This window comes from Chrysemys picta, chromosome 24, assembly GCF_011386835.1.
Source record: "Chrysemys picta bellii isolate R12L10 chromosome 24, ASM1138683v2, whole genome shotgun sequence".
NCBI classification, from domain to species: Eukaryota; Metazoa; Chordata; order Testudines; family Emydidae; genus Chrysemys; species Chrysemys picta.
The window spans coordinates 12,111,442-12,125,843 of NC_088814.1; the positions used below are offsets into that span (position 1 = coordinate 12,111,442).

General features: G+C 50.7%; 1 protein-coding gene and 1 long non-coding RNA gene across 2 annotated transcripts in view; one reads left to right on the forward strand and one right to left on the reverse strand.

Annotated features, from left to right (window-relative positions):
* Positions 1-1,772: 1,772 nt before the first annotated feature.
* On the reverse strand, positions 1,773-7,746 carry LOC135977300 (uncharacterized). The gene is made up of 2 exons (XR_010594740.1): positions 7,517-7,746; positions 1,773-4,995 (listed from the first exon to the last, which is right to left on the reverse strand). It is a non-coding gene; the product is annotated as an uncharacterized LOC135977300 (long non-coding RNA).
* LOC101952926 (alpha-2-macroglobulin-like protein 1) overlaps positions 6,957-14,402 on the forward strand; it is a 53,972-nt gene continuing 46,526 nt past the window's right edge. Inside the window, exons 1-6 of the mRNA XM_065577458.1 lie at positions 6,957-7,196; positions 8,229-8,418; positions 8,864-9,026; positions 11,734-11,786; positions 12,824-12,844; positions 13,670-13,823. Coding sequence (XP_065433530.1) covers positions 7,126-7,196; positions 8,229-8,418; positions 8,864-9,026; positions 11,734-11,786; positions 12,824-12,844; positions 13,670-13,823 — 652 coding nt within the window. The 5' untranslated portion in view covers positions 6,957-7,125. The remainder of the gene's footprint in view (positions 7,197-8,228; positions 8,419-8,863; positions 9,027-11,733; positions 11,787-12,823; positions 12,845-13,669; positions 13,824-14,402) is intronic.

Sequence of the window (14,402 nt, forward strand, 5' to 3'; positions counted from 1 at the left end):
TGACTGGATGACAGTATGGAAGCGGAGAAATACGTTATCAGCAGATAATCACCCTGTAGCTTACGCGGGATGCCTTCTCCATGCATGGTCCTTAGTGGAAGCAAGGAGGGCCCATCATCAGAATCAAGCTGAATTTTCACTGTTATATAGTAGAGTGGATCAGCTAGCTAAACAAGCTGCTCTTCTTGGGCCAGAAACAACTTGGAATAAAGTGAATCACACCATCAGTGCAGTCAGACCAGTTGATTGTACAGATCACCATGACATAGTCTATCTTCAAGGGCAGGATGCTGAAATTGCAAAGTTACTGAAGGAAGGCAAATGCTAAACACACCGAATATCCAAGCATGCATCAAGGTTGGTAATGTCTGCAAAGGAAAAATCTGATCAACCTGATAACACCAATGAGGACCCGATACCAATACTAGTGGTTCCTACTATTTTAAGAAAGGAGCTAGTACAACTAGCCCATGGACAAGGATACTTGGGTTAACAAAAGACACTACAGGGATTGGCTACAGTGGGATGGTGGCCTCCCATTTCTTCGGATACCGAGCACTTTATCAATAATTGTCTGCGCTGCGCTTATAACAACCCTGATACCCAAATCCGAAAAGGACCATTGTTGCACCAACCTGTGGATGGACCCTGGATTAGGGTTCAAATAGACTACATTGGTCCCCTGCCCTGGAGTGGACATGGGAATGCATATTGTCTTGTCTCGATAGATTGTTTCTCAAAATGGATTGAAGGATATCCCACGAGAAATTGCACAGCAACCACTATGGCGAAGGTGCTCCTAGAGAATGCTTTTAGTTGATTTGGGCTGCCCAGAATTACAGATTCGGACCAGGGTACCCATTTTACTGGCGAGGTCACAAGACAATTATGTATCGCTTTGGGAATACACCAGAGGTTCCACATTGCAGGTCACCCCCAAGCCTCCGGGCTGGTGGAATGCTCGAACCGTACCATAAAAACAGCCCTCAGAAAGGTGATCGATTCCATGGGCAAAAATTAGGACCAACAATTGCCACTGATATTGATGGCCATTAGGTCCACCATTAGTACTCATGCGTTCACCCCCTTTGAAGCACTATTTGGACGACCTATGCTGACACCCGAACAATGGTGGATTCCAGGAGCGGTGCCACCCAACAAATACCAACCAAGAGTCGTCACTCACCGGCACATAAAGATTATGCTCAATACCACCACAGAAGTTAAAAAAACTGTAGCTAGCAATCTCAAAAGTAACATCAGGAAAGTGGACCAAAGACTGAACAACAATTTAAGACACATTGAATAGGATGTGGGAAACCAAGTCCTGTTCAAATATTATTTGGACAAAAATCATACACTGAGTCCCAGATGGGTGGGACCAGTGACTATAATCAACAAGGCCAGTCCATCAACCTATATTTTGGAATTAAGATCTGGAAAGAAAAAGATCCAAAAGTAGTTCCACAGCTCCCAAGTGAAGCCATGGAAGGGTCATCCTACTGCTAGTATGCCAAAGAATGATGGAAAGCCACATAAATAACTGAACTAATAATGTCATGTCATCTTCTTACAGGTGAGGAAAACTAAAGAACATGGCCATGTGGGTGCAGAGTACCAGGAAGGTTCCACCTAAAGTACGGTCATTTGGAGGGCTAGTACCAATGTCCAGAAGAGGTAGAGATCTCGGAATTTTCAACTAAAATACCTCTAACTCCAGCATATTGGATTATCCCTGAAGACGTTGTCGGAGAAAAACAGAGTTCTCACTATTTGTTTGGGTACAGCAAGTCAGATGCTTTATTAACTCTCACAATTGCGCAGAGGGAGAGAGCTAAGCAGGTCTCTCTCAGGTAACTAATTACAGCAAGCATTTATACCTTTCATTACAGAAATAATGAGGGACAGTTGCATTTTGTTTATACATAGGCCATCTTGATATCTCATTTCTTCACTTGTTTTGACTCTTGCCAACATACAATATTTTCTATACCTTATCTACACAAGGTCTTCTACACCTTATCTATACCAGGTCATAATGACTTCTTACACAGTTCTTTCTCACCCGCCTCACACAATCCTCGCTATAAATCTTGCGTTATCAGGGTTACAGTTAGCTTGACTCTTGCTAACGAACTGTCATGTATTGCAGTTCCTTTCTGTCAGTTCTTTCTCTGCTTCCACAACGTCATGTTGGAATTGGTTATGGTATACGCCTGTGTATTTGAAGGATATTGTTATATGGTTATTAAGGAACAAAAAGGCAATAATACCTAATATCCTTCACGCTACATGACAATCGGGAACATGATCCAAGTTTTAACCCCACTGGGCAACTAAAGTACATAAAGAAATTATCCACTGGATGCAGCTGGATGTTAGACCCCTCACCATTTCTTGGATGTTCACAGGATCTCAAAGACTGGGACTCTTTTAAATGTGTTAAGATGAAGATCTCTGTACCACCGTATCTGTCGCCTGGGAATTTCAGTATGTCAGCCATTCGTCACCATCACAATCCTCGCACCTCCATTGTCAAACTGTATGTATATACTCTGGATAATCAGTACCACATTATGAATTTATCATGTCATCCTTGCTATAATCAGTGTTCCACTTCGTTGAGCCATTATGTTTCGTCTAAATTTTGTCTTTTGGATAATTCCATTCTTATACACAATGTCACTTGTACCGGGCAATTAACTATAGGAATCAACATCTCAGACTCTGGGAAATGGACAGTGTAAGGTCCTTTTGAACTGGTTGACCACTTTAAGATTACTGTCTCTCCACCACCAAGAATAAGTTATGTGGTACCATTTGTAATGAAGAAGGATGTCACAAGAATCATCATGATTGATCCCCAGTTTGTCCTTAAATGTATAATCATGCCTGTGCAAATTTCCGTCATCCCAATGCATAATACTTGTGCTCCATACGTCATTCCACTTCTCAGAGGATGGAATGCCTGGCTTAAAGGTATCTTGACCACCTCTACATATCAAAGGCGTAAACGTGATTTAGTGGCAAAAGTCCTGGATGACGTAGGAGCTGGACTTGGAGTTTTAAATACAATAGACCAAAATCTATCGGCCAAAAGAATTGGGGAATTGGGCCATGATGTTTTGACACTATCTGAACCACTGTCTTCAGCCCTACTAGAGCTCGGCAAAACAGAATTTGACATTGTAAATATATTACCATACTGTCTCAAAGTACAAGAGCTGGACCATCTCAGAGTATTAGGAGCCTTAGGAATTCTACAGTCAAATCTGTCAGAGGCCCAGCAGTGACTCCTGGATATTGCCAAATCAATCATAAGAGATGGTTTCAGTGGCAATCTGCCTTTAGAACTTAAAAGAATTCTATGGACCAACTCAACAGACTTTGAAAGAACACATCATCAATGGTGGAAGCTAGATAACTTCACCTATTTCCCCCATAACCATACCATCATTGTCCTGACCCTAAAGGCAGCCACCCAGGAAGACATCTATCCAATTATAGATGAGTCTCTTTGCAATTACGTCCTTATTGGTACCCTTGGAAACAAGTAAATGGATTCATCTTAGGGGTAAGGAGTACAAAGTGATTAATCTCCATGTGTGTGAAGAACAGAAAGGATTGGGGTACACGTGTACTACAGGTGTGTTAGAAGAATCACATGTATGTTTAAATACTAAACCAGGCATCTGCAATTATGAACTACACCATCATTCCTTAGACAATCATTCTGCAGTGCTAGAAGTGGACAGACATTGTCTTTGCATTAGAAGCCTCTGACCAATGTTCATAGTTAATAAGTTTTATAAAATTAAAAACAATTTTACGGCCAACATATGTCTGTGTCAAATTTACAGCATAGTAGGATTTGATATCCAAATCACCCTACATGACATAGAAACAGAAGACATACGAACTATAAAATATATGATTACCTTGAGCCAATACATATTGGAGCAGAGCTGGAGGCTATTAAAAGGCTTCTTCACCATAAGCAGCTAACCTATTATGTTAACAATTTACAAACAGAGGTTTTAAAAACTCTAATCACAGTTCATCATGCAGTTGCTAGTATAAAGCGGGTGTTAAAGAAAATCAAGGATGAAACAACTCGTATGCACTGGTGGGAAGATATATTTAGCTCCACTACAGGGGATATGCGAGCTGCCTGGGTTTTAATGCTTCATCCCATTGCGGTGGTTTTGATTATCCAACTTGTAATTATTATATATGTGGTTATCTTATCTGTGTGTGTATTTAGGCTCAAGAAATCAAAAAGGAGATCAAGTAATACAATGTTTACGTTATCTGATTTAAATGCTATAGTATGACCTGTTAATATGTGGCTGCTATTATGGTTCTTATTTTAGTTGTAACATGTTTGCACTTTGCTTGTTCAAAGTATAATACATTATATATGGTAACTGTGCTGTTAACACTGTGCACAATTACTAAGGAGGGGATTATGATGGGATAATTGAAAAAAGAAATACAAAATGGAGTCTGTGACGTGACTTTGGAACGCCATCCTTGTTTACCTCAGGGGCACTGACTCTAAGCTAGCCCCAACTGGTCAGGACTGGATTTTCCCGCCTTTGGGCTCCAGACATTCCATCTGTTTTCCCGCCCAAATCCCTGAATGTTCTATCACCTCAGACTTGCTTGGCGTTGCTATTTGGAGCAGTTCAATTTTAACATCTATAAAAGACAGACCCCAGCGTGGGTGCGGGGCTGTCCATCTGAGCGGCAGCCAGTGCGCGGTGCGGTGCGGGTCTCATCGTGGTCCCGACCATGTGGACGAGAGTGACACCTACCCAAAGACACTGGAGACGACATTCAACACCTTCCTTATCCTGCTGTTCCATCTCCGGAAGGCGTCTCTTCCACAGAGATCACCATCCATCCGCTGGGCTCCTCAGAGTTCCTCCTTGACGGCTTTCCACTGGCCCGAGAGTTGAGGCCCTGAGCACCAGCACCGCACATAATTCAGCACTAGGGGAGGGAGGAAGAAATCAATCTCTGTTACAGGGCACTTGGCCAAGGGAGGAATTTACCTGGGTCGGGGCTTTATGCCCCATTGGAAGTCACTGTCACTATTGTTATTGGTTGTAATACTGGTCTGCATTTGTGGTTTTCCCCCCTTCCCTATCAGTTGTATTCTTATCCCTAACACACATCTCTTTGCTTTCACCTGACTTACCCACCTCCTCTTCATCATACACCGCACCATACCTGGGGTATTGGTCCACTGGGTGATTAGATACCAGAGTGGGTCGTATCTGCACTTCTGAGAAAAAGGGGTATCCATTTTCTTTCCCTCTACCACACCCGATTTATTCTGAGTTACCTTTTCCCCCTTTCAGGCAACAGCATTCAAATTGTTCTTAAGAACCAGTTTTTAAAGTATATTATTGTCCTTAACTCTGCTGGCCATATATTTCTTCTTCTATCCCCTTCCTTTCCTTATCAATTTTCTACAGTTCCTAGTTTCTGATTTATATTTATTACTGTCAGCTTCTCCCTTCTCCCCTTTGATATACATCATTTAAAAAAATATTTTATAGTTGCTTTCATGTGCCTTCTAAGCCAGGTCAGTTTTTTTTAACCCCTATGGTCCCCTTCCTTGAGTTTGGCTTTGGGGGCATCTACTGAAGTGTTTTTAAACAATTTCCAATTATCAGTCACATTTTTCTGATTAAATTCTTCCTCCCAGCTACTTTGGCTCATAATTGTTATCCGCATTGTGAAATTGGCCCTTTCACAGCACCAAGTAGAAATATTTCTGGTCTGGACACTATTCTGTTTGCACATTATAAATGTGGTTGTCAGGATCACTTGTACCTAGGCTACCGTTCATTTTTAGTGCTGTGATCAGTTTCTCTTTATCATCCAAGACGAGGGCTAATGTACAATACTCCTATGCTGGATGCAACACTTTTTGAGTTAGGAAATTGTCATCTTTAATATGAAGAAATTCCAAGGACATTTTAGTATTAGCAGCATCACACCACCAGCATGTGTCACTCACATTGAAATCCCCCAGGATCACACAGCTTTTTTCCTACATTCTATAAAGAGCTGCATAAGGAGCTTCTCATCCTGTTCCTTGGTGGGATTTGGCGATCTGCCCCAGACACAGCTAACTGCTAACCCCTCATCTTGTGCTGTATCGGTTAGGACAGGGATCCATAATCACTGAAGATCATTTTCTACCAATTTGTTAGTGACTCGGAAACAAGTCTGAGACACTCTACTAATCATGTGCAAACGGCAATGTTCTGTACTTTATAATCTAGCCATATCAACATAGATTTTCATGGCAACAGGGAAAAAACTTCTCTTCCCGTAGCACAATCCCCCTGCCAAATTTCAATTCCAGGCTCTGAGGCACGGAGGCGCTAGAACGCCTCAACGAAATGCTCAGAAAAATGGATTGCCCTTTAAAAAACTACCTGTGTTAATGCTAACCGTGTTCTCAGAAATGGCTCGACTTGTTTTTGGTGAAAGTTTACAAAAAAAATTCAACCCAAGGCAGAGCCTGAGCATGGAAAGTTCATCCCCGGCAGTCCCAGTGTGGGAACGATAGAAGCGATCGTGAATGGGGTTTTCATGAGACATGCTCAGCAACCCCAACGTTCTTCTCATTTGCATTGCAGTAGTGGGGTCGCTGCCAGAACCAACTTTAACGAACTCATTTCTCAGCAAGCTCCTCCCCCCTGCTCCTGCCAGGGCTTTCCCAGCATCCCGGCTACTGCACCAACACCGACCCCCAGAGGGGTCCCACCCCCTCCCGTGTAACCAATGCAAGGGGCCTCCTGGCCCACCTGAGCCTTTGCCAGGCAGCATCCTCTGACTCAAGCTGCAACAACCTGTCAGAGCCTCGAATCCAGCAGCTGGGAGTGGTGGGTAAATATTGTCCTGGCTGCGTCCCCAGCCCCAGCCAGAGACCTGACACGTCCCTTGTTTACCCCGGATCAAAGCGAAGCTCCGGCTCCAGAGTGTATATCAGGGCAGAGCAGGCTGGTCTCCAGCACAGAGTGGGGGGGAGAGGGAGGAAGAAGGACCCGGGGGGGTGACGTGTGTGTGTCCCCTTGTGCCTGCCCATCTGCCTGCACCCCAGGAATGGGGGCCCCGGTAACCCCGTCCTGCCTGCTGCTCCTCCTGCACCTCACAGCTGGGACATCTGCAGAGCCGTAAGCCCTGTCCGTGTCTGTCTGTCTGTCCGCATGGTGGGCGGTGCAGGGGGGTTGGAAGCAGCCGAAGGCACCGATGAGGGGGCTGCTCAATCCGAAACTGATGGGACAGGTCCGTTCTCCCCTGGGAGCTCAGTCCCTGATGCTGGGTCCCTCCTGGGCCCTCCTGGTGCTGCCCCTCCCAGTGGCGGGGGAGGGTGGCTCTGGTTAAGGCAGTGGCTTGGGGGGCAGGAGAGCTGGGTTCAGTGCCCAGCTCTGCCACAGATGCCCTGTGCGCCCCCGGCCAGACACCGACACTCTGAGCCTCAGCTCCCCTGTACCATGGGGTGATGATCCTCTGTGGCCGCCTGCTCCCGTCATCCTGTCACCTCCTCGGACTGCAGCCTGTCTCTGCCTGTGAGTCTGTCCAGCCCCAGTGCAGGGGGCCCTGCTGGGGTAGGCCTCTAGGCACCAGTGAAATAGAACAGTAATTACTGATGAACCCAGTGCGTTAAACGAACGTCTTAGCCAAAACAGGACAGTGCCCCAAAGGTGCAAAAGCTGAAGGGTTCCTGCGAGAGCCCGTGGAGGCCCCGGGGTGCAGATTGGTCTAGGGGTGGGGGTGGGGCTGTATCTAAGCTAGTAATTGGCTGCAAAGGGCTCAGGTGCTCAGTACAGACCCAGACTAACCAGCCTCCCCCCGCCGTGCACAGGGGTCTCTGCTCACTCTCAGCGCCACTAGCTGCCCCCTTCTGGGCAGACCGAGCACCTGAGAGGCCGGAGATGGAGGGGGACTGAGCCCCTCTGTGCGCCCCCGGGACCCCTCCAGCTCTGCGGGAGGCAGGCTGGGGTGGGGGATGTAGAGGAGGGGCCTTGCCCTGCCCCTGCCCTGTGGTTAGAGAAACGAATCAGCCTCCAGCACCGTCAACCCAGCTTTGGCCCAAGAAGGAGGGACACTCAGAAAGCGGGAGTCACCCCTGGTCTTGGGGGAGGCTCTGGGCTGTCCCCTCCCATCCCCCTTCCCCACTGCCCCTGGTGCTTTCCCCTCCTCAGGCACTATGTGGTGGTGAGCCCAGCCGAGCTCTACCACCCGCACACGGGGACGGTGTCAGTTCATCTCAGCAACCTCAACGAGACCGTCCAGGTGAGCGTCCGGCTGGAGAGGGGGGATGAGCTCAGCGCTATCACCCTGCTGGAGAGAGAGGTCCAGGAGCCCCGTCTGCACGAGAACGTGCGCTTCCAGGTGAGCCCCCGCCCGCAGCCATTGGCACGGCCCCGGGCGCTGGCTATGGGCCCGGAGCCCGTCAGCCCCGGGTCTGCAGCCCCAGCCCAGCCTCAGGCCCCGGGCACAGCAGGGCTCAGGGGACTGGCCATGGGCATGGAGCTGGTCACTCAATGAGCAGCTGTAGCCACAGAACTCGAGCCCATCTCTCAGCAGCGACAGGCAGGAGGGAGCGGGGATGGGGTGGGGGGTACAGAGAGCACCCTGGCTTCCAACTCCATCGAACGCCCCAGGTTCATGCTCTCTCCCATTCAGGGCCCCCAGGCTGGGGAGGGTGGTTCCTGTGTTTTGGGGGGGCTGGAACAGGGACTCACAAACACCACTGCCCCCCCATATGATAGCGGATCTGCACCACGATCGGCTGGTTACTGGCCGCTGTGGCCTTGCTGGGGTTTCCCGTGTGCAGGTTCCAGCACTGTCCAGGGGGCAACAGGAAGTGGCAGAGCTGCACGTCTCGATCCGGGGAGATGCCCTGCAGTTCTCTGAACGGAAGAAAGTGCTGCTGCGGGCGCTGCAGCCCGGGACCTTTGTGCAGACGGACAAGGCCGTCTACAAGCCGGGACAAACAGGTGAGAGGGCAGGTGCTGCTGGAGCGATTTTCTTAGGGCCCCAGGCCCTTGGGACAGATTCCCGGGCTCTGGGGATGGGATGGGGGCCTAGCGAGGGATTTGGGACTCTCACTTCTAGGCCCCTATCTGCACCCTGCCCCAGGGGAGAAGAGGCCCAAAGCCAGAGGCCTGTTTGGGGGGCTATATGGAACCAAGTGGGGGTCTCAGCCTGTCCTTGGTGATCGACAAAGTCCTGGCTGGGATGATTTGATTTTGGATTGGTCCTGCTTTGTGCAGGGGGTTGGACTTGATGACCAACTGAGGTCCCTTCCAACCCTGATATTTTATGATTCTATGAAAAAAGAACAGGAGTTCTTGTGGCACCTTAGAGACTAACAAATTTATTTGAGCATAAGCTTTTGTGGGCTACAGCCCACTTCATCGGTTGCATAGAATGGAACATATAGTGAGGAGATATATATACATACAGAGAACATGAACAGGTGGGAGTTGCCCTACCAACTCTACGAGGCTAATTAATTAAGATGAGCTGTTATCAGCAGGAGAAAAAACTTGTGTAGTGATAATCCAGATAGCCCATTTCAGACAGTTTGACAAGAAGGTGTGAGGATACTTAACATGGGGAAATAGATTCAATGTGTGTAATGACTCAGCCATTCCCAGTCTCTGTTTAAGCCTAAATTGTTGGTATGTAGTTTGTATATTAATTCAAGTTCATCATTCTCTCCTTGGAGTCTGTTTTTGAAGCTTTTTTGTTGCAAAATTGTCACCTTTAAGTCTGTTATTGAGTGACCAGAGGGGTTCACGTGTTCTCCTACTGGTTTTTGAATGTTATGATTCCTGATGTCAGATTTGTGTCCATTTATTCTTTTGTGTAGGGACAGTCCGGTTTGGCCAATGTACGTGGCAGAGGGGCATTGCTGGCACATGATGGCATATATCACATTGGTAAATGTGCAGATGAACGAGCCCCTGATGGCGTGGCTGATGTGATTAAGTCCTATGATGGTGTCACTTGAATAGATATGTGGACAAAGTTGGCAACGGGGTTTGTTGCAGGGTTTGGTTCCTGGGTTAGTGTTTTTGTGGTGTGGTGTGTGGTTGCTGGTGAGTATTTGCTTCAGGTTGGGGGGCTGTCTGTAAGTGAGGACAGGTCTGTCTCCCAAGATCTCTGGGAGTGAGGGATCATCTTTCAGGATAGGTTGTAGATCTTCAATGATGTGTTGGAGAGGTTTTAGTTGGGGGCTGAAGGTGACGGTTAGTGGCGTTCTGTTATTTTCTTTGTTGGGCCTGTCCTGTAGTAGGTGACTTCTGGGTACTCTGCTGGCTCTGTCAATCTGTTTTTTCACTTCAGCAGGTGGGTATTGTAGTTTTAAGAACACTTGATAGAGATCTTGTAGGTGTTTGTCTCCTGTCTGAGGGATTGGAGCAAATGTGGTTGTATCTTAGAGCTTGGCTGTAGACAATGGATCGTGTGGTGTGTCCTGGATGAAAGCTGGAGTCATGTAGGTAAGTATAGCGGTCAGTAGGTTTCTGGTATAGGATGGTGTTTATGTGACCATCGCTTATTAGCACAGTAGTGTCAAGGAAATGGACCATTTGTGTGGATTGGTCTAGGCTGAGGTTGATGGTGGGATGGAAATTGTTAAAATCATGGTGGAATTCCTTGAGGGCTTCTTTCCATGGGTCCAGATGATGAAGATGTCATCAATGTAGCGCAAGTAGAGTAGGGGTGTTAGGGGACGAGAGCTGAGGAAGCGTTGTTCTAAGTCAGCCATAAAAATGTTGGCATACTGTGGGGCCATGCGGGTACCCATAGCAGTGCCGCTGACTTGAAGATATACATTGTCCCCAAATGTGAAATAGTTGTGGGTGAGGACAAAGTCACTAAATTCAGCCACCAGGTTTGCCATGACATTATCGGGGATACTGTTCCTGATGGCTTGTAGTCCATCTTTGTGTGGAATGTTGGTGGAGAAAGCTTCTACATCCATAGTGGCCAGGATGGTGTTTTCTGGAAGATCACCAATGGATTGTAGTTTCCTCAGGAAGTCAGTGGTGTCTCAAAGATAGCTAGGAGTGCTGGTAGCGTAGGGCTTGAGGAGAGAGTCTACATAGCCAGACAATCCTGCTGTCAGGGTGTCAATGCCTGAGATGATGTGGCGTCCAGGATTCCCAGGTTTATGCATTTTGGATAGCAGGTAGAATACCCCTGGTCGGGGCTCTAGGGGAGTGTCAGTGTAGATTTGTTCCTGTGCTTCTTTAGGGAGTTTCTTGAGCAGATGGTGTAATTTCTTTTGGTAACCCTCAGTTGGATCAGAGGATCATGGCCTGTAGACTGTGGTGTTAGAGAGCTGCCTGGAGGCCTCTTGTTCATATTCCAACTTATTCATGATGATGACAGCACCTCCTTTGTCAGCCTTTTTGATTATGATGTCAGAGTTGTTCCTGAGGCAGTTCATGCAGTTGTGTTGAGCACCCATTGGCCTCCCCTGGAGGCCTCCAGCCACTCAGGGCAGGCCCGTGGCTCATTGGCAGAGGGCAGCATGGGGAAGCTGGTGCTGCGCTGCCCGGGCTGGGCCCATTCTGCGGGTTCACAGAGGCCGTCACTGCCCGGGGCGTCCGGCTGGCACCTTCCCCAGCTGGGAATTCACTCACACAAACCAAGCCAGGGCTGATTCCCGCCTCTGCCTCTGCTCCTTTCCAGTGAAGTTTCGAATCGTCAGTTTGGACAAAGACTTCGTTCCCAGTACCCGGAAGGTGAGAGCTGGAGGTGGGGGGTGGGGGCAGGGTACCAGGGCCCTGGTGCACTGAACACGTTAGGTTTGTCTACACCAGACAGGCCATTCATCTGGTTTGAAATCGGACAGTCCTCTCCTTGGGTGGTTTGCCCCCATCCAGTACATGCTTGTGTCTGGTATTGGATGGGGGGCACCATTTGGAAGAGTGCACTGCTCTGCCCCTGCTGGCGTGAACTCACACACACCAAGTGTGCGAGGTCACGCCAGCGAGGACAGGCCCACACCATTCCTGGAAATCCCAGGATCTCTGGTATTCTGGGAATGCCTCAGCGGCCACCCTGGTCTTCACTGCTGCAGGGGGCGAGTCTCCCAGGGCAGGTTAACAGAGTTGCAGTAGCAGGGCTTGTGCTGGCCTGCTGAAAACAGCCGTGTGGAGCAGCCCCCTGAGCTACAGAGCCTAGCGCCTTGGGCAGTGGCCTCTGTTGGTTGCAGTCTCTTTACTGCGCAGAGAGGGTTGATTGCACATTGCATGGAGCCGGAATGAGGGCGCTGGGCACCCACTGGCTTTAGTGCAGCCTGTGATTGGCTGTGGATGCCAGCCCCCTCTCCCGGGATGACAGTCATTAGCACCTTTCAGCCTAACCGTGCTGTGCGCTCTGAGTGAGGTGGCAGAATCGGGCCCAGTGTTTAAATACAGATTCACAGCTCCCCTCCCAGCCATCTCGCCTGGGCACTGGCTGCAACGCAGACCCCCTGGCCCTTAGACTGCCCCTTGACAGAGACCCCAGCATCTCGCCCTGCTCCTCCACACACACACCAGCCACCCACTGCCCTGTCTCCGCCAACGCGGGAGGGGGGCATGGGAGGTGCGAGGGCTCCAGCCTCAAGGGCTCCCCTTCCTGTCCCTGCTCTCTCGGTCACCCCCACTGCTGTCCGCATGAGCCCCCATGGCCCCAGAGACACCCCGGCCCTGGGGAGGTCACAGACAGACCCGTGGGCAGTGGGGGGTGTTTCCTGTCCCTCTAACCAGCCATCTCCTGTCTGTTTGCTTTGCAGCTGCCCCTGGTGACCGTGCAGGTCAGTCTGTGCCTCTCCAGCCTCCTCCTCTTCCTGTCCGGCTCATCCGAGGGCACCCGGAGGTGTTCAGTCTTGGGGATCCCCGAGGAGTCTGGGCTGTGACCACAGTGTCCAGCAATCCAGCCCTAGACCCCTCTGCCCTGCTGTGGGGGTGCAAAGAGTGCCAGAGCACAGGGCATTTCTGGCTGGGCCATATGGGGGGCGGGGAGGGGACATTTGTGCCATCGGGTTACGTCCTCCCCACCCCGAGTTTGCAGAGTCTGGGGCTGTCTGTCCAGGAGGCAGGTGGGTTTGGGCCTGGCTGGGATCCCTGCCTGAGTCGCTCACCCCGAATGTTCCCAGCCCCCAAACTCTGGGTCAGGCAGTGACTTGATCAGGCCAGTGGGGAACTCAGCAGGGAGCTCCCTTGGGAGCCTGAATGGGGGAAGGGAAGGGGAGGAGGCAGGGTCTCTGGGAGCTGCAGGGGCAGAGGGGAGGGGTGGAGGTTTGGGGAGGCTGCGTGGCGGGAGGGGGGCAGGGAACATACCCACAGAGGCCTAGCACTGAGATGGAAACGGTCCCTATGGCGAGTTTCCTGGGCTTTGTCCAGGCTGGAGATGGGGTGTCCCTCGGGAGCCTGTTCCCCCCAGGGGCGGTGCCCTCGGGTCAGGGCTGAGGGGCACTGGCAGGGGCCCCCTTACCCAGCGGCTGCCCGGCGGTGCCTGCTCCAGGCTAAGGAGAAGGATTTGAGCCCCCGGCCGTCGATCCAGCCCCCGTCGGCAGCACGAGGCACTCGGGGGGGGGGGGGGGGGGACAGCGGCTGAGCAGGGCGTGTCCGTTTGCCAGGATCCCAGCGGGAACCGCATCGCCCAGTGGCGAGATGTGACTCCGCAGCAGGGCATCGTGGATCTGTCCCTCCCACTGTCTGCAGAGCCGGCCCTGGGGACGTACGCCATCGAGGCGCAGGGGACGAGGCACTCGTTCAGCGTGGAGGAATACGGTGCGCAGCGGGGCCCAGGGTAGCACCCACATCTGCCCTGTGCCCCCCCAGCCCCACCTCTGCTCCTCCTGGAGCACGAGGGCTCTTCACACAAACACACCCTTCCCAGAGCTGGTGTTGCTGGGAGAGGGAAGGAAATGTCAGTGGCTCCTTCTCCATCTTCCACCCCAAAAATAACCTCCTCTGGCTCTTGCGGGGGAGGGGGAGAGAAGAGCTCTGATGTCTCCCTTGAAACAACTGCCACCTACCCCTACCCTTCCCCAGACACCCTGCCCTGACCCTCCCAACTGCCTCCCACCCCCCTGCCCCAGACACCCTGCCTGAGCCCCCAACTGCCTCCTACCCCCACCCTCGCCCCAGACACCTGCCACTGACCCCGCCAACTTCCTCCCACCCCAGTTCCCCACACACCCTGCCCTTGAGCCCCACCCTCCCCAATGCTCCCCCCTTTCCACTGCTGGCCAACCCCCATACCGCAAGCAGGAGGGAAAAAGCAGGCACCCCCAACTTCCTGCCCCACCTGGTGCCCCATCCCAGTGCTGCACATTCACCCAGCCCCAACACACGCTCCCCTCCTGG